Source organism: Sciurus carolinensis, chromosome 12 (assembly GCF_902686445.1).
Source record: "Sciurus carolinensis chromosome 12, mSciCar1.2, whole genome shotgun sequence".
In the NCBI taxonomy this organism is placed as follows: Eukaryota; Metazoa; Chordata; class Mammalia; order Rodentia; family Sciuridae; genus Sciurus; species Sciurus carolinensis.
In genome coordinates this window covers 9,632,032-9,652,163 of record NC_062224.1, presented here as the reverse complement: position 1 = coordinate 9,652,163, position 20,132 = coordinate 9,632,032, and the positions used below count along the sequence as shown (strand labels likewise).

Here is a 20,132-nt window from a genome sequence, read left to right as displayed (position 1 = left end):
AGGAGAAGCGCCTTATCATCTCTGGGCATTTTCAGTTCAACAGAGCTCATCTTCAGTGTGTTCCCACTTCCCCAGTGAGACAGGATTTTAAAGCCTGTACACCACCACATTCAGATATTCCATAGCCTCTATCTCAGGTGCCCACTACTGCTGCAACAGTCACCATGGGACTTAGAGTAGCCCTTAAACAACATTTGCACACAGGATTCTCTTTGGCGACATCTCAGTGGAAGAACTGCAGAGGTTCCCCGAGGAGATGGGAGCTGACCAGACTCAGGACTCCTCATTCCCCATCCAGGGAAGGGAAGGAAAGGGAAGCCCACACTGGCCCAAACTTCCCCTGTTCACCCCTTCGGAGAGGAAAGGACAAATGAAGCCCCTGCAGACCACCAGGAGTCGGCTGCCTACTGGGCAGCGTGGACCTCGGAGCCCCGACTTTCTGAGCTGGTAACTGTGCTGGCTGATTCTGGGTGCTAACCTGGCTGGATGGAGGGCTGCCTGGACCTTGCTGAGCACATTCTGTGAGGGCGTTTCAGGGAAGGCTGCTGTATGTGCCTCTGAACGGAGGAAGATCTGCCCTGATCGTGGGTGGCACCATCCAGCAGGCTGGGGCCTGACAGAAGAAACAGCAGCAGGAGGAGGTCGCTTGCAATCCTGCTTGTGCCCTTCCTCAAGGGTGCTGTTTTTGTTGCTGTTGCCCATGAACCTCAGACTCCGGGTTCTTCAGTCTCTGAACGCAGACTGGTACCAGTGGCCCTCCAGGCAGCTTGCGGACCTTCAGCCTATGGCTGGGGGCTGCACGGCTGGACTTTCACATGGAGGTGGTCCAGCTTCTCAAAGTGAGCAGCTTACAAATTTCCCCGGCTCTTCAGACTGCAGATGGCCACGGTGGGCCTTTTCAACCTCCGAGCTTGAGGACCCATCTAGCAAATCCCTGTTGCAACTTTAATACAATAGCGTAGAGGATAAATCTGGTTTACCTCAAAAGAAAGACCAAATACTCTTAGATGAAGGCCTATGATATGTGTTCCGTATCAATTCCTCCATTTGAAACGCGCCATGTCTTGTAGACAGAGGTCTGATGGCACCTGAAGACCACCAGACCACAGGTGGATAACTACGGTACACAGTGACCAATTAAAAACAGACACACACAGGACCGGGAAAACAAAACCACTGAATTCGACCAAGTACTTAGAGTCGGCCAGTTACTATTTCAAAGATGAAACCCTTGTACGTCCACAGCCTTACCCGATCTCCCTTCTACCAACTTCCAAGCTCAGTGCAGGGTTGACCACTGGTGTAAGGGAGGGCTGCTCAACCTCAGCACTGCTGATACCTGAGGCCAGCTGATCATCAGTGGTGGGGGCTGCCTTGTCCATCTTAGGGTGCTAGGCAGCATGCCTGGTCTTGCCCACTAGATGCCAGCAATGACCCCTCCAATAATGACCTTACAAAGTCTCCAAATACTCGTCAATGTCCTTGGGGTCAGTTACTCCCTGACCCTGAGAGGTCACACACCCTTCCTAGCCCTGAAAATGATACACAGTGACACAGAGAAAACAGACTGTCTGTGATGGATGGATCGGTTTCTTTCACTGTGAAATAACAGAAATAACTTCCTTCCTCCCATCCCATAACCCACAAAGTCACCATGAGGACCAAGTCAGTCACTGTCGTGAAGGCATTTGTAAAACTCAAGCATTAGCAAGAGCCAAGAATTGTAGCAGTCACTGAGATCACGAGGTTTCCTGGGGAAACATATCCTGTATACCGTTGAACATGTTTTGCTAATTTCGACAGAAAAACCTCATCTGAGGCTGCTCCAGCTCCAAAGAGCTTTTGAAAACCTCATTCACTCATTAGGAACAGCTCCCAGGACAGAATGCCAAATTCTCCCTCCAGATCCAAGGCAGGCTGCACACCGCACCTCTTAAAAGACAGAAAGGCAAGGCGGCCAGCGGAAACCAGCTCAGAGTGCACAGGCACGCTCGGCAGCAGCAGGAGCAAAAGGCAGCCAGGAGGTCCAGGTGACAGCACTGGAGATTGTACGCAAACTGGAAGGTAGTCGGGTGGAGGCAAGGATGGTGCCCCTGGCACCAACGCTAATGTGCTCATTCCACGTCAGTGAGCAGGGGAAAGCAGCCATCAGAGCCTGGCCAGAGGCCAGCAGTGGAAATTCACAAGGGCAATTTGACCTTAAACCAATCCAAACACAAAAATGATAAAACAGCAGTCCAGAAACGCTGAGGTTAAATTCATCATTTTAAAATCGCCCCAACCAGATAAGTGCAAGCAGAAACCTCCAAACGCTTCAAAAGAAGCAAACCAAAACACAGGAAGACCCTCTTTTCAGCAAATGATAGACAAGCGGTTCTGTAGACAAATGAGCAAAGAACGGGAACAGCCATTTCACAAAAGGAGAGAATGACTTGGATGGGGAAGGGAATCCCGCCAGCTCCCAGGAGTGGGATGAATGCAGCCACACCCCGTCTGGCAAGCATGGGTGGCACCGCTTCCCTGTGCTGGCTGGGGGTGGGCCTGAAGTTTCTGAGATCACTTTGACCAGACACTGGCATTAAAAGGCTCATGCCTCTGATCTCAGTCAATGCCAGATCTTGGAAGGCAGTGACACAAAACCCTGAGTGGTTTTAAATATCATATAGATAGAGGGCTATGTTGGAGGCAGGAATCATAGAGGTGAGGGCCAAGTACACGACATGCCATCCATCTGACAGAGCATTTAAAGCAAGAGTTGGGCCAGGAGTGGTGGCACATGCCTGTAAGACCCAGCAAATGGGGAGGCTGAGGCACAAGGATTGCAAGTTAGAGGCCAGCCTCAGCAACTTAGTGAGACCCCCCCCTCCATCTCAAAAAATAAGGGGATGTGGCTCAGTGGCAAAGCATCCCTGGGTTCAATCCCCCAGTACCAAAATTAAATAAAGCAATAGTTGGAATCAATATAGCAAATAGAAAACAGTCCTAATGGCAGGTATAAATATAGCATACAAAATATATTTGCTATACTTTTCAAAATGTATATATTTCTTTCCAATCTTTTATATATACAGGGTTGGGAGAAATCATACTACAATGCTTACTAATGGCCATCTTAAAAAAATTCAATTTTAAAATAAATATTCTCTTCTTCCAATTTTTTAGAACTATATCTTATAAATGTAAAAGTTAAAGGTACATTTTTCCAAATAGTCCTTGACATAAATAATGTGGTTCAAACTCTATTAGCGCCTTTTATCCAACTATTACTTATCCCGAAGTTGTCAGGGCCTCAAAAGTCAACCAAGAGGGGCTGGGGAGATAGCTCAGTCGGTAGAGTACTTGCCTTGCAAGCACAAGGCCCTGGGTTCGATCCCCAGCACCCCCCCCCCAAAAAAAAAAAGTCAATCAAGAGTCATCTCTGCTATTTGGTCACAGGACTCTTATTCTGAAACTAAAGCCTGAACTGAGAGTGGGGTGGAGGCCTGGGTTTCATATGAATGACCAAAAGCTCAAAGTGGCTGTTTTCCCCATTTCCCAGAGTGCCTGTTCAAACTCAGCCCACATTGGAAAACACTACATCACTTGCACTGGAATAAGAGCTACAGACAAATACCACCATTTGCGATCACTGATCCTATAAATCGAGAAGAGGAAGTTGATACCAAAATGACTTCTGTGCTCGGTCTCATCTCCTTTCTCCCCTCACCTCCGGTGCTCAGCTTTAGGAGACAGGAGGGAGAGAGGCCTGCGAGGACGGAGCTCTGTGCAGGTGGGAGGCACACACAAACAATGAATGGGAAGCATACACTGACCTCATAGATAAAGTACACTTTGGCCCCCACGTATATTCCCATGCGCACCACAGCACGGACAGCAGCGTTCATACCTGAGAAAGGAACAGGAACAATCGTTACTCAAGAGCCTGAGGCCCATTAACGGGGTTCTGCCATTAATTAACCGAGACTGCAGGTAAATTGCGAAACCTCCCCTGTGTTTCTTTTCCCTGATGTGTGACACAGACCTCTGGGATTAGTGTAAGGATTAAGAGAAACAGGAAAGCAAGGTCACCCATCGATGGGTACTGGGTAACGCCATAAAAGAACCCGGAGCACGTTGAGTTCAGCACATCGCTGCCCCGACTTGGTGTGAGCTCCCAAGCAGCTCCACCCATTAATTGCAGGACAACAGAGAAGACATGTGTTGAGAGTTAGCCACAGTCCAAGAAATCAATACTGAAAAGGGTGACAGATCTGAGATTTGAGGAGATGAAAAACGGGTTATTTCATTACCAGCTACCAGTGTAATAAACCATCAAGTGATGGTCTTAAGCGCAAAATAAGTCATGCAATTTTATTAGAAGATAAACCCAACCTGCCTACTGCCAATAGTAAAAGGAATCTGGATAACTCAAGGACATCTGTCACACTTAAACTAAGAGCAGCCACATGCAACGTGTAATCACATAAGTCTGTTTGTTGGACTTGAATCTGCTTCGCTTTCCACTTAAGTCCTGTTTCTGGAGGTTGACAACTTGCTCGAATCACCCCCAAGGCATGGAACTTGATACAGGCAGTCCTGTATCACTGCTCTAGCTAATGAGCTAAGGGCATCACAAGAAAAATGGAAAGGATTGAGGACCAGGTCCTAAAAGATGCCCTCGGAAGGGGGAACACCGGAGCTTTCAGTGAAATTGCTCCTAGACACCCAACCACTCCCAATCTTGCTCCTCTGTGTATTTATATTATGGAAATAAATGTCAGAACTAGAGATGTTACAGAATACATGGACAATGTCTTTTGGCAAGTAAGTGCCCTATTAAAAGGAGCTGTGGTTCTTCAAGAGTATACTGTGATCCACAAGGAGACTAAACTTGAGTATACTTATATGGTGCACTGGCCCAAAAGATGGTTTAAGATATCCTAAATTATGTTGGGCCAGGCACACTTCTTGAAGGCTACACTTTTGAATGACAATATCTCTTCAGCTGAAAAACCTTGGGATTGTCTCAGAGATAAATACATGCTGACATACATCTGATGCCTACATACATGTGCAAGTTTCATGCCCTTATTACTTCATATTAAAACCCAGTTTACTTTATGAAGAAATTTTAACAACCTGCTGAATTAACTGGGGGCCATCTCCCAAGAAGGTTAAACTCATTTCAAAATACAATGGATTCTTTTATCCTGTTATTTTTCTCTTTCTCTTGTACTCTCTTGCTTGGCAGCACGATTTTCTTCTGTGTGGTGCAAACTGGATACTACCAATACCTCCCATAGCTGCTATCTATAAAAATGACGCCTTTTCCTAACACTTCTCCCTGAGTCCGTATCCCTCAAACATGATCCACACCAGATATCTGCCAGGATGACTGAAGCAATTTGTTCTCTTTTTTGAGTTTCTGCAAATAACTCATCAATACATCCTTTTAATTTATAAAATAATTACAGGTGCGGGAACAGCCACATAAGCTTCCGCCTCCTTGAAAACTTGAACTGAGGCTGCATGGCTCCTGTACACTGGTCCACACTTCTTTTGAAGCCAGAATTAAAGACAGACAGTTAATGTACAATAGGTGATCCCGTACAAACAATGGAAGCCCATTGGAGACCACCCCAGGGAGACTGGAATGTTCATGTCTCCAAGGCCCTTTGACACCACCCCTCCCAAAAAGGTGTTAATGAAGCAACTCCTGAGCTGGCAAGAGCTACTAATCCGCACCCCCTGGGCTGCTGCTCACTCCACCTTGGCCCTTCCAGTCCACCTACTCACCCCATGGCCATCCCACAGTATCTCCTGGGCCCAGTCACCTGTGTATCTACCCAGAAAGGAGAGAGATGAGTGCGGAGAGAGCAGGAGACGGAAGGAAACTTTGGTCTATAAAAGATGCAGGGCGCTCTCACTTCTGGGGATACCAGAACACCAGCCATGGCCTCCGTTTCCCTCCCTGGAGAAGTCTGTGTCACTGCCTTTAAATAAAACCTGCTCTGTGTGCTTGCCTCGGAGTGCTTCTCTAATGTTCACACTCCAACATCTGAGGAAGCAGAACTCATCACCCACAACTGGCGGTATCACTTTCCTGTACACGATTTTTGCCCTCAACATCAGTACAAATGTTCTGTTTGAAAGCACTCCTGTGCCTCGCTCCTCCCCTGGATGATACCTCAGCGGAGCTCTAAGCCCTTGCTCTGGGGACTCTCCTGTCTGTGTGGTGGTTTCAGGAAGTGCCTGTTGGAAGCTCAGCATCCCGGGCCAGCACTCCTCCTTGGAGGCTCTTCCTTATCCTTCCGTCTCCTGCCCCTCAAAGATGACCTCCTGGCCTCCCCGTCACCTGTCTCTCCTTAGCCCCTGCAGGGAGGCAGCTGCCCCTGCGCACTCACACCTGTGGCACCACATGGCACTTGCTCACTGATGCGGGCATCTCTCAGGGGGCAGGGTCAGGTGTACCTCCAGCCTTACACTTAGGGATAAAAGTGGCAATTCCCAGATCCCTCCGAGCGACTCTACTGTTCTAGGACTTAAAGCTACCGGTACTATAACACGTACAGACCCTGGGTGGCACCAGGGGATTAAAGTCACACCGAGAGCCCTTTTCCGTTTGCTCCCCTTCTCTGAAGACACGTTTCCCAGGGCCTTTCATAATGTCATATTAACGAAGAACCGTGGGGACTGGGAAATGTCCATGGAAAAGAAATGACAGGAGGACTGAAGGTTAAAAGCTTGATACAATAGACAAGGTGAGCCCCCAGGCCGCCTCCCGCCCCCTGCCCTCACCTGGGGGAGAAGAACTGGCTTCCCCTTCAGCCTTAGGCCCTGCAGCAGTCCCCGCACCTGGCTGGAACCCCTTGGGGGTCGGCTGGGTTGAGCCAGAGCTGGCATTTCCTAACAGGCTCCCTGCTGTTGTGGGAACCACACTCTAAGAAGCGCAGCTCTAAGTCCTAGAGGGTTTTTTTTTCACTTGCAAGTCACCCTAACAGAGTAAAGCCAGCTGGCCCTTTTCACTTCTGCAGCTCAGGAACTGGCAGCATCCTGTTGGGACCAGGAAGGAAGCCTGCTGAGATTCTGCCACCTCCCAGGACCCTGAGCAGTTGGGCTCTGATTTGCTCAAGGTGACAAAATCAATAAATGGTGAAGTAGTAATCTAAACCCTCCTCTTCTTTTAACTTAAAAGTTTCCCAATTTCACCTATTACAAAGACCATGCATAGGAATCACCACCAGAGACTTCAAGATAAGAATGCCTGCAGGGGCCAGATTCCTATTTAACTGCTTATGGGTGGGGCCCCATTGGGCTGTAAATGCTCTGCTTTGGGATGTGATCAACCAACGCTGCAAAGAGCTGCCTCCAGCTTAACACTGTGGGCAGGAGAACCCAAAGGTGTTCTAGGAAGGGCCACAGCAGGGTGAAGGACAGGAGGCAAGGCAGGAAGAAAGCAGTCGAGTCACCAATCCCTGCAACTCCAACTGGTTTTACAGCCTTGTGGGTCAACATTCCCTGTTTCCTCATTTTGCTCAGGGCTGTCCTTGGGTTCAGCTGAGAGGCCATTTGGGACAAAGGACCGTTTCAGGGTTTTCTGCTCAACACTCAAGCTACTGTTTTTAGGGACAGCTCAGGCCCAGTGGGGTTCATTCATTCTGTTTGGGTTTTGGTAGCCAGACCCAGGAATCCAAACAACGTTCGTCGGCATTTCCGTGGGAAAATGTAATCCTCCTACCAAGCAGGAATCCTGGTATTGGGAAAGTAACCTCTTCATAATTTGCCAAAATCTAATCCTCAGTCCTCAGGGAACATACAATCCAGTTATGGGAACCAGAGACAAAAACAAACCTTGAGACGGCTAGCTAAGTGGGAGATGATTCAGGGCAACCGAACGGACAGATTATTATTTTCTTGATACTACTTATTTTCAATGGGTTCCTGCTCAACTTCAGTGTGCGTAACTTCTCTCCTGAGGCTCTAGTCTTGCATGTGCCCACAGCAGGGTTTGGCAAGAAAGCATCAGGTCAGTCCTCATTCGTGGGCCACTCTGAGGCGGACCTCCCCGTTTCCAAATGTTTCTTGAGATTCTGCTCTCATAAAATTTAAATTGTGCATCATTAGAAATGATGCTTTTTGAGGGGGTGGAAAGGCTAACTACACTGATCTATTACACACCTTTTACATATATCACTTTACAACACTGTATCCCATAATTAGTATAAAATACTGTATGCTAATTAAAAATGAAATCAACCGAAAATGAGAAACAATTTATTCTAATAAACTAATTTGGGCCCATCCCTTTATTTCTTATCTGAATAGTGGAATAAGTCTCCTCACTTGACCTTTTGTTTGACAGCACTGAAGCACTTTTTTCGAATACTTCCCAGTACTTACGTACATTCCCTTACTAATTTCAATATTTAAATTCCATTTTGAAAAATAAAGCCAGGTGGCTGGCTTCTCTTACAAAAGATGAATTTAAAATATGCCCCATCTTACTCTTGCCACTGAAGTTCTTCGCTAAATTTACTCTTTGAGTAATGTCGGCAGGGAGGAATCCCAGGGGGAGTCCTGTCAGGATGCTGGCTCCTTCAGGGTTCAAAGTCATCAGGCCAGGAAGCCTCTCTCTGGCCTCCTGGGCTGCCCAAGCCCCCGCTGCATCAGGACTCAAGGTCGGGGGTAAACTGCAGACACACCTGGGAGGAGGCCTTCATCCATTCCACCATCCACCCAGTACACGAGGATCGCGGGCCTCCTCTGTGTCGGGTACTGTTAGGATACAACATTGACAAAACAGACCCTGTTGCGGCTTGTCGCAGTCAGGAGAGACCAATGAACACGACCAACACATGAACTGCACACTGGTGAAAGGGCACTAGTGCTAAGGAGGAAAATAAGCAGATGAGGACAGGGGCAGCCCAGGGCGGAGAGCATGCCGGGGAGGCTACGGTGGTCAGGGAAGAGGAGGTCTCCAAGAAAACCGGTGTTTGAGGAAAGATCTGAAGAAGGTGAGGGAAGTCAGCAAGTGGCCATGGAGCAAAGGCCCCAGGAAGTGTGCCGGGAACTCTGCAAATGTCACCACTGTTCCCTGCACTTAGGCAAAGCTTCCACAGAAAGCTCACTGGGACCTTTTAACTAGTCGTTAAATGTATCTGGTCAAGATACCTGTGTCTTGCCCAGATGGGGATGTGCGGTAGGTACCAGCACACAGTGGTCCTCAAAGACGTGGCGTGGAAATAATTTAAATATCTTATTAACACCCAAATCAATTCTTGTATTCTGAAGTAGTGGGTTAAAGAAAACAAATTTTCCCCAGCACCGCAAAAAAAAAAAAAAAAAAAAAAAAAAAAAAAAAAAAAGAAAACAAATTTTTATAGAATTTCACTTTTTTCTTCTACCGTGATTAACGTGGCAACCACATCAACTGAAATTACCTATAAAACACTGGCTACCTATGCAGGCTTCTTTCCCATTGGACAGAGGTGCACTCGAGTCCTGAAGAGCTGTGAACATCTCGCCACACTGATGGACACGAAGCTCTTCAAAGCTGGTGAGTGACCCATTCCAGGAACACGGATGGAATTAATTTCCTGTGGGTCATTTTTCACAGGGCCCTCTCCCAACTTTTTTCCTGTTATTAAAACACTGCTGTAAAAAATACCTGTCAACCATCCCACCCGTATCAACCTCTGCTCACGCACTCTCTTCCTGCCACAGCAGGTGTGTTCCTATCCATCCCACGCCCCAACACACTCAAGACCTTGGTCTCCTCCATCCATTGAAGCCAACAGCCATGCGGGCATCCTGCCACAGGACCCAGCCCCACCACCCCTCAAACCTCCACTGGAGGCTTGATACCTTTCCTCCTGAGTCCCTAACCCAGTCTCCCTGCTCCCTCTCCCCTCCACTGCACAAAGCCACCTTTATCAGAAGTAGCCAGTAGCCTTCACGCAGCTTCCCAGTTCACACGATGTGAATGCAAAGTCCCTCACCTGGTCTACCAGTGGCCAGGACCCACCCAAGACCCAAGACCACTTCCTCCCATTGGCCCCTGGGCCCCGACTCCCTGGTCCTGGAGAGCAGCTTCCTGTGGGCTCCTCCCTCTCCCTGAAACAGCAGGTCTTTCTCCCTGGTCCAGCTTCCTTCTCAGCTCTCAGCAGCTGCTGAGATACACAGTCCATCCACCCCAAAGTGATAGTGACAAGACAGGGTGCTCTGCAGTTCTGCCTGACCCTCCCTGACACATGAAAGGCTGTTCACCGTGAAATGACTGCATTAAAACAGAAAGCAAATCTGCATAACATTGGCCCAGATCTGAAACCATGAGAAGGAATGACTGACTGACTGAGCCTGAGGTGACTGTATGTCACCCTCTCAGTCATTTTCTAATCAGGGCACTTCTGGTTAGTCCCTTTATCTACACATTTTTAGACAATGTGTGTTTAAAAAATAGAGTCAAGGTCAGAAAACCATCACGTGGAACTCCTGGGATGGTGTCCTCTTGGGAAAACTTCAGGGAAGCCTGGTCTCAGGGACCTGAGCACCAGTGACCTCCAAGTGCGAGGCTCAAGTCTCACCTAGCCCCCACACTCAGCACCCACTTCTGCACAGGAGCCTCAGGCGGCTGCAGAGGATAACAGGTCCTGGGGAAAACACTGACAGGGGCTCAGAGCCCTCAGGCACTGTTTCTTTGACTTCCTATTTCGCCTGAAGACTTTAGTTAAGATAAGGGTTGGGGGAGGAAAGGGGGGCAGGGAGAGAAGAGCCAGTGATTCCAATGTCTTCATGCTGCAAATGGGAGACAAAAAAAAAAAAAAAAAACCACGACCCTATCTCACCACTAGTAGATAGCACAGCCAGGAACAAGGATCTATAAATAAGTCTCTTGAGTTTCAAGTACACTGTTCTGCCATTTTCTGCTGCTTCTTTCTTCCAGACAAGCACAGCTACTGTAATTTCAAATAAAGTCCAGGATGGCAAAGGTGCAAAGAAAAGAGAACTAATGAAGAGGAACTGTAGACTCCCACAGATACTCTGCAACCAATAAAAATACACCACCAGATAAAGCTTGATAAAAAAAAAAAACTCAAAAAGTGACTCAATCGTTTCCTTAATATCTAGCATGTTCTTTTTCCATATATGCATTTTAATATCATCACAATGGTAGTGGATGAAGCTTTGTAAACTGATGTTTGCCCTTAACATGCTGATAATTTATCCTCTCATTTCTCATTTTAGTGGCTTCTGAAAGTTCCCAAGTTTGGTGGAGCTTATTTAAATATCCCCAATTCTTCCTGCTAGAAGGTCTGAGTTCTCTACCAAAAGCTTTTAGCATCTGGAACCAAAGAGGAAAATATGCCTTTTGTGAAGATGACAAAATATCCACCCTTAGGGTGGTCTGCATATGGCACACGTAGAAGAGGATGCAGTTACACCAACCTACGACTCGCCCACACAACTGGGCTATGCCACAATTTTCATGCATTGCTTCAAGGCCCACTGATTTATGCTAAATTAATCATTACATTTTCAACTAAAAAAATCTCATTAAAGAACAGGCATACAGAGTTCCAGGATACTGAGGGCTGTGTGAGACCAGAGGCCAGTATTCCCAATTTCCCTTTGCATCTTACTAGCTCTTAGGCAAGCTCTGGGCACTGACGGGGCCCAAGCAGGACTCTGACCTGGGTGCTCAATAAATACCGTTGTCCCTTGGTATCTCCTCCAGGTATAGGGTCTAGGTATACCTTCAGATATCAAAAACATCAAAAACCTTCAATGCTTCAAGTCCCTTCTACAAAATGATGTAGTGTAGAATTTTCATAAATCTACACACATCCTTAATACACTTTTAATCATGTCTGAATTACTTATAATATGTAACAGAATATAAATATTAAAAATTTTAAAAACTATTTTTCAACCTGAGGTTGGTTGAATCTGTAAATATGGAGAACAGATTGCGCTACTTAAGAACCAGCTCGCACTCTGGTCATGTCTACAGGTTCCTCATACTTCCGTCTACAGTGTGGCAATTCTCAACTTGAGGCATGAGTTTACTCATACTGCTCTGAGGATCACAGAGAACTTTTGAGTCATTCACTTGGATGACCTCATGAAAGCTAGTTGGAACCCTGATCACTTTTCACTTCAAGGGTGACTCCAGGTGGGGAACCACCAACAAACATTTGAGAATTTGCCACCTGCCCTGGACCGTGCTGGGTGCTGGAAATACAGCCATGAGCTGACGTGTGTGCACCCCAGGCTGCCTCCTTTTCTGCAGCCATGTGGCCAGGCACTAACACTTAGCTCTGCAAACTCTGGAATGCCAGTTCATCTCAGGTTTCAAGTGCATTGTGTAAAATGGGGATAAGTCAACACCTGGGGCAGCCTGCAACAGAACAGTCACTCAGCGCTAGTTATTCTGTGATTAGAAAGACTTAAACTATATGTACTGTCCATAAGTATGGCATTAATGTTCTCCTTGCCTTAGGGAAAAAGGATGCCCTTGAACACCTTAGCACCCTCTACTTACCCTAAGGATCCACTCTGACTCCTGAGCATTCATTTTCAGCTCCACCACATACGAGGCCCTGCAAACACCGCAGCCTGTATCTAAGACCATGGATAACTTTTGGTGTGTGAAACAGAATTGTTTGAGGGTGGGTACTAAGTCATGGCAAACCTGTCTATACAGTAATGCAGAGCTTAATTTTAGATGAAAGTGAAATCAATTAATGTTGCAGAAACACTGTGTAACTAAAGAAGATGAAAAAAAATCACCTTGAAATACTCTTTCTTAATGTGGGGACTAAAGGAGTCAGGAATACAGCTGGGGGACTTTCAGTTTTACTTTAGGTAATATAAACTCCATTGGGAATAAAAATGCTCTATCACTTTGATATCAAGTGTGATGGTACATCATTTTAGCCACCTTGATGGTCATTACGATAAAAAGGCATTTTCTGTTCCACTAGAAAAAGCTGCCCCAGGGCCCTTCTTATAAATTAGAGTAAGAAGGGCTCTGCTCACATTGGAGCAAGACTAGATCACAAAGCATCACCAAGAAAGACCTGCTAAGAACATGGTCTAGTGGAGAGTCTGGGGGATCAGATTTCAAAGCTTAGTTTAAATCTTGCCAAACTCTCTGGAGCCTCAGGGCCTTGCCTAAATTTTTAACTCATCTTTCTGTGGATCTTTCTCCCCATGTCCAAAATTAAGAAATACATATCCCGGGTCTACATGATGAGATCCTGGAGACAGAAATTGTAAAGCTCTTAGTAAATAAAATGCACACAACAAATAGTCCCTATAGCTATCTATGAAATTTTACTGTAATTCCATATCCAATTAGAAAATGACCCTAAAAATGAGACTAAATACTTTTCCTTGATCTCTAGCTATGTGAAAAATTCTTTTCTCTCTCTCTCTCTCTCTCTCTCTCAGGGAAAATCAAGTACTGATACAGTGAAGGCAAAATGGTGAAGCATGGGAGCATAATAGATACCATCTCCAGGAATAACCTCCTCTAAGGATTGGTAAAGCTGTTACTGCCAAGACCAGAGCCTCTGAGCCTATCTTGAGGCCAGCTTTCTCAGAGAGCAACATGTGAACTAACTCTGAAACAGGTCCAAGATAACATCACAACAGGAAACAGTGGCTTGCATGGAACTTAAAGAAAACTGAACGATGGCTTCATCCTCCCGCAAGTGCGACCGCCCAGACAGCTGACTCTGGCTAGTTTCTCCAGGGACAGCCCAGACGTGACAGTTGAAAAAGCAGGAGGTCATATTCCATGCCACCTGTTAAGCTAAGACCAGCCATCTCCCATTAACCTGATGCTATACTGACCAAGCACACAGTTCTCATATAATGTTGGTTTTCAAGGGATTTTTTCTGCTGAAATGGAGCGATGGACATGTTAGTGTTAAGTAAGCTACTAAGTATTTATAACCCCTCACAAATGACAGATTCAGAATAAGTAACAGAGAATACTGATTTTGTAAATTGCGGAAGTATCTCATAGGCTTCTACACCAAGTATTCTGGCAAACGTTCAGACAGGTTATCAAAAGAATGACCTATAAATACTTTTTCAACCAATATAGTGTCTCAATTCGACGATAATCTTGATGTGCAGCTCTGGTGGCTTAGAGACCAGTTCCTCTTCCTGTGGTGACGGCTTCTTCTCGGGCAGCCCAGGATAAGATTCAAAGTGTTTCCTAATTTGACCTAGCGCGAGGTATCTGGAAGGATGCAGATCCTTCTGAAGCCCTTGGACTGGAATCCACTCAGGTCACAAGACAGACCTTCAAGCTGCCCCACACAAGCACATCTTTAACCGTTTATTTAAATACCGCAGGCGATGCTATCTCCTGTTTCAGTCTCCTGTTTTTCCAACTCCAACCTTTGCTCTCTCACTGTTTTCTTTCTCTAGGAAAGCAGCCCCTCATAAGGAATGTTTTCACTGGGTCTCTCCTTACTATCAAACCAATCCTAGAGCAATCCTGCTTTTTTGGTGGTGCCGGCGGTGACTGGTGCAGCGCTCACAGCCTTTAATAGAATCAGGACAGTCTCACTGGGAAACCCCACGTCGCAGCACGGGCTTCCGCCGCTGGCACCGGGCGCACCTGACGCTAGGCTCCTAGGATGCTGCCCCTCCTGTCCCGGCTAAGGCGCAGGGGCGGCGACGGGCTGGGCATCACGTAGGCTCCGGGCAGCAGGCGGGGCGGTGCTCACAGCTCCCCAACCTGCCGCCCCCGCGACCGGCCCGGCCCCGCCCTGCTCAAGGGCGAAGGGAAGGTCATCCGCACAGTGGGCAGCAGGCGAGGGTGCCCGGCTCATCCCCTGAGCATCCCTCCACGGCGTGTGGCCTCGAAACGGGAGGAATAAGCCATCAGTGCCTCGGTACTCATCTGGGGGCACCGAGAAGAGGGGAAAATAAAAACCAAAGCCCAGCTCGGGGAACATGTCTCCAGCCCGCGTGATCTTGAAGGCTCCAAGGGCGTGTTCGCCTGACAAGCGCCGATCCACTTTCGAGTGCTGGCTTATCCTCGCTAGGGATTTACGTGGACCAGGAAACCCGACCGCCAGGGGACCCCAGCGCCCCACGTGCGCCCCGGGTAAAAGGCCTTGTGCGCGGCTGACCACCCTCCAGGTCCAAGGGTCCCGGGCTTGGGTCCCTTCCGCCTTGAAATCAGTCTCCACGTTGGGGTAAAGGGCAGCCTGGAGTCCGCGACCCGGGTGCTGGTGACGTCCCGGAGTCCCGGCTTCCTGGTCTTTCCCGTCCAGGGGAGGCTGGCGGGGAGGGCCTAGTGACCCATTTTTGTTTTCAGTTTTGTCATAAGCCGGAAGACGACAGGAGGTAAGAGCGGAAAAAAACCCTGCTTAAAGTCTCCCAGCGGGAACGTCGGGCGCTGCGGCTTCGCGGCGGCAGCACCGAGGAGGGACCCCGCGCGACCCCGCCGCGTCCCGCAATGCAGCAGCGGGGACTACGCCGGCGCCGCGGGGTGGGCGCGGGGCTGTTTCCCTACAACAGGGGGCTGGGAAGAGCCAGCTAAGGGCGGGCACCGTGGTATCTGAGGGAGCGCGCTGTACTGGAGCTCTGGAGGGGATGCCGGGCCCATTCTAGACTCACATACAGAACGATCTCGGAGGGCGGTTCCACCCCATGGCCAGCATGAGCCACTAAAAAGACCCGGAGGTGGACATTAATTTATCCTCCCGATGAAGAATCCTACCGCCATATTCTCTGTCCTCAGCACCCGCCCCGCAATGAAGCCCCATCGCCGGTCCCCGTCGCCCCTCCGCTACCCCTGATGGTGCCAGATACAGGGCTTCTCCCCAGCCCTAAACCATCGCTTCTCCAGGGCCCTCCCCTGTCATCTTCCCCATCACTTTCCCCTGGTACTCCAGCCCCATCCCTGCTCCTCGGTTCCCTCCCCAGCCGTGCTCCCGCAACGTTACTCCCAGGTTCTTCCCCTCCCCCCCGCCGCCCTCCTCTCCCGCCCGGGTTCGGGAAGCGGGCGGGCGCGCACCTTGGGCATCCCCGCCGCTGGTAAGCACACCGATGGCTTTGCCGGACCCGGAGAGGTGCTCCAGGAACCTCGGGAAGGACCCCCTGGGGGTCGCCGGGGCGCTGCTGGCCATGGCGAGGAGGCCGAAGGGCGCCGGTTCGCTCGGGTACGCAGCAAGCAGTGAGGACCTGGCCCACGCGCGCGGGCCTCGGAACCGCCGCCCCGCCCGCGCCGGGCAGGAACCGCCTCCGCCCGCCCGAGCGCCAATGGGCGTTGGCGGGCGGGACTGGCGCGCGCGGGCCGGGCACGCGGGCGCGCCAGCGTCGGGGTGTGGGGTGCAGGGGCGAGGCAGGTGGGGGCTGCCGCGACCCCAGACTTTGCAGGTGGAGCAGGTCGGGGAGGGGGAGGCTTGGCGGGGGCATCCCGGGTGGGGAGACCCCAAGCGTCAAGACCTGGGGCGGGGAGGCCGCAGGTGGGCGGAGCGCAGCAGGTGGCCAGAGTTCTGCGGGAGAATCTCGCTGCCTTAGGTAGGAACTGCTTGGGTGGGGCTGCAGGTTCCTGGAGAGCCCAGGCGACCCCTGCGGTTGGGGTCCCTGTCGCCACATGGACGCACGCCTGCTTCCCGCAGGATTTTTCCGGGGGAGGCGCTGGGAATAGTGGGGTGCCCCGCCGTTTTTCTCCGGGAGCCTACAGGTTTCACCTTTTGAGGTCAGGGAGGAAGAACTTGTGATGGATCTCAAGTTGGAGGCACTGACTGAGGACAGAGCTGTCATTTCCCGGGTCGTCGTAGGAGCACTAGCGCTTCTGGGTCCTCCAGCTCCAGGCTGACAGAAAGAAGGAATTGAGAGTAGGAGGACTTATGGACGCCACCCTCAGAGACACCCTGGCGTCCGGGCTTGGTCTGGAGAATCCACATGGAGCGGAGAGGGCCAGACAAGGAAGGTCTGGGGCCTGGGGGTGGGACAGCCATTCCTAAGTAAGGAAACCCATCATGGCCTGCTCTAGTGGAAACTCCAAAGTCTTAAATATCTATATTCAACATGTGTGCGATTGATTAGCAGTAAGTTCTATGGAGCGTCACCTGGTGCCAGGTTCTGTGCTGTGGTGGAGGTGCCCTCCCCCCACCCAGGAAGCACTCTCTTGAGACAGGCATTTCCTTCAGTGGTTACCCCAAGTGAAGAAAAGGCCCCACACCATGGTTCAGGATAGGGATTGTAGCCCCTGAGCCCTTCTGACCAATAAATGTTAACTGAATGATAAAGAAAATAAAGAAACTGAACAAAGTCTGCAAAAGCAACAACATAAACTAGTCTTACTCTAGGGCAACCCTAGACAAAAGACGGTGGTACGCGAGTTTACTTAGGTTGTTTGCCTCCAACGGATGGTCTGATCTCTGTCTGGGCCAGAATTGGCGGAGCAGTTCCTAAGCCCCGAGATCATCAGAATCACTGATTTCTCTGCACACCCCTGAGGTCCAGCTTCTAGGAAGGCACTAGGGAATATGTATTTTTAACAAGCTCCTTAGGTTACTCCGATGAATGCAGAATATGAGAGCTGCTGGTCTAATGGCTGAGCCTCAGCACTCAGTGAAGAGAATAGCAGGTGGGATTTTTTTTTTTTTTTTCTTGTTTGTTTTCTTTTTTAGGTTATTTGTCCTTTTTGGTTATACATGACAGTAGAATGTATTTTGACATGTCATATATACATGGAGTATAACTTCCCATTTTGGTGGTTGTACATGTTGTGGAGTTACACTGGTCGGGTATTCATATATGAACACAAGAAAGTGATGTCCAATTCATTTTGCTGTCTTTCCCATTCCAATCTGCCCTGTCCCATAAGGTGAACCCCCCACAATTTTGAGTTAGCATTTGAATATCAGAAACAATATTTGACCTTTGGTTTTTTGGGATGGGCTTATTTCACTTAGTATGATAGTCTAGTTCCGCTCATTTAGCTGCAAATACCATAATTGCATTCCTCTTTATGGCTGAGTGACATTCCATTGTATATATGTACCACATTTTCTTTATCCATTCATCTGATGAAGGACACCTAGGCTGGTTCTATAGCTTAGCTATTGTGAACTGAATAGCAGGTGTTTTGAAGCTGTCAGTGGCAGTGCCATTTACCTTAAAACAGGAGGTGGCTGCAGGCTCTAAGCCTCCCTACCCACAGAGGTTTCTGTAGCCTGGGGCCTAGGATTTGTGCTGTAAGAGTGTCAATCATTCATTCCTTTCTAGAGCAAATAATATTTTAAAACATGGTCCACACTGAATTCTTAGTCAATTGCCCCTTATCTTCTCATGAAATTATTTTCATTACATCAAATTAAAGGACTGGTCATTTGTTATCAAATTGTCTGAAACATAGATAATGAATGACAGGTAGCACCTCAGGTTAAACATAACAATGGGTTAAAAGCATTATGGTAAAAATGTAAACAGCAAGAACAACCAAAGGCTGTTTTAGTTAGAAAGATAAATATATATTCATGTGAAAATGTGCCCGGGATATATAAATAGTGAAAAGGCAGGCTTGGCAGCAATGTGAACCTCTGTGTGTATACACAAATCCAGGCATTATTAGTTCCTTTCTCTTGCTCGTTAGGGATATTGTCTTCCCCCACACTTAAAAAAAAAAAAAAAAGTACAACTGGTCACAGTGGCGCTACCTGTAATTCCAGCGGCTCAGAAAGTTGAGGCAGGAGGATCACCAGTTCAAAGCCAGCCTCAGCAACAGTGAGGTGCTAAGCAATTCAGTGAGACCCTGTCTCTGAATAAAATACAAAATAGGACTGGGTATGTGGCTCAGTGACTAAGTGCCCCTGAGTTTAATCCTTGGTACCTCCCCCACAAAAAAATAAGTATGGGTTTTAGAACAAAAATGGTGAATTTAAAACAATAGGTGGGCATGGTGGTGCATGCCTATAATCCTAGCAACTTGGGAGACTGAGGTAGGAGGTCAGCCTCAGCAATTTAGTGAAACCCTGTCTAGAAAGAAAAAAAATAAAGGGATGTGGGATGTGGTAGAGCACCCCTGGGTTCCATCCCCAGTACCAAATGAATAAAACAATAAAATCAAGAGTTGTCGCCCCCCCCCCCCCCCGCAAGGTTATGTATATTTTTCAAAAGCTCAAGTCTGTGTACATGAAGAGTTGTGCCTCAGGAATGTAACTGATCATTGAGGCACAGTTTCCAGGAGCCCTAGCCCCTTGCTCAGTTGATTAGGATATTAACATATGACAGTAATTGAAACAATAGTTACAAAGGGCCATCACATATTTTTCTTTCTTTTTGCATTACAGTATTTTAATAGCTCTTCAACTGGAGGTGTTTTTTTTTTTTTTTTGAACTTGGGTCTTAGGAAAGAATCCTCTCATTCAGGCCTGGATGTTGCATCTCTGCTAACTTGTGCAGCTTACACCAGCAGGATGTGCCATGTGCGTTTCATTTCGGCCTGACACATTGTGACACATTACCACGACCTTCTGCGACTTGTTCCGACACACATTCATATCACAGGAGCAGTTTTCCTGTGGGCTGGGCACTCAGGCAGGCTTCCCTTGGTCACCTGCTTCTGGGCCTCCCTGAGGTGTACCAGGGTCAGCCCCTGTCTGAAGTGTCCCCTGAAAACTCAAAAGGGGAAGAAGCGGGTTCCAAGAGGACCACTGTGGCTGTCGGTAGGATTCAGGTCTGGCACTGGCCACAGGTGGCCCTCAGCCCTTGCTAGATGGTCGCTCTGTCATATGAGTGACAGCCAGTGAGACTGAGTACCATGAATGGCCACGGCCACTGCTACCTAGCCCCAGGAAAGGCCCGTCATCCTTTTTGACTTGTTAGACAGGGGGCACTGAGCCCAGCCTTCCAGTGGTGTGAACACCAGGGACCAGAGACCACTGGAAGTCATTCTTGGGGCTGCCTGGGACAAGGTTTCATGCTCCCCCTCTGCAGGGACCGTGAAGCACCAGCATGTCCCCAGTTCTGAGCTTCTGGAAAGGAGAGCATTTCACCAGGTCAGCAAGCAGGCTAAACGCTTCCAGGAGGGCGCCCTACTTGAGATGCTGGGGTCCGTTGGGGCTCCATCCCTGCTGGTTCCATTGAGCCAGGGCCTCTTCCCCATCCCATAGTGG

The 20,132-nt window shown here is 48.6% G+C and overlaps 1 protein-coding gene across 2 annotated transcripts in view; it reads right to left on the bottom strand.

The window, feature by feature from the left end:
* Pfkp (phosphofructokinase, platelet) overlaps nt 1-16,214 on the bottom strand; it is a 59,240-nt gene extending 43,026 nt beyond the window's left edge. Inside the window, exons 1-2 of one of the 2 annotated variants that reach the window (XM_047520376.1) lie at nt 16,022-16,214; nt 3,813-3,886 (exon numbers count right to left, since the gene is read on the bottom strand). In XM_047520376.1, the coding sequence (XP_047376332.1) occupies nt 3,813-3,886; nt 16,022-16,133 (186 nt within the window). In that variant the 5' untranslated portion in view covers nt 16,134-16,214. The remainder of the gene's footprint in view (nt 1-3,812; nt 3,887-16,021) is intronic. The other variant, XM_047520375.1, reaches the window with a different exon arrangement.
* Nucleotides 16,215-20,132: the final 3,918 nt, after the last annotated feature.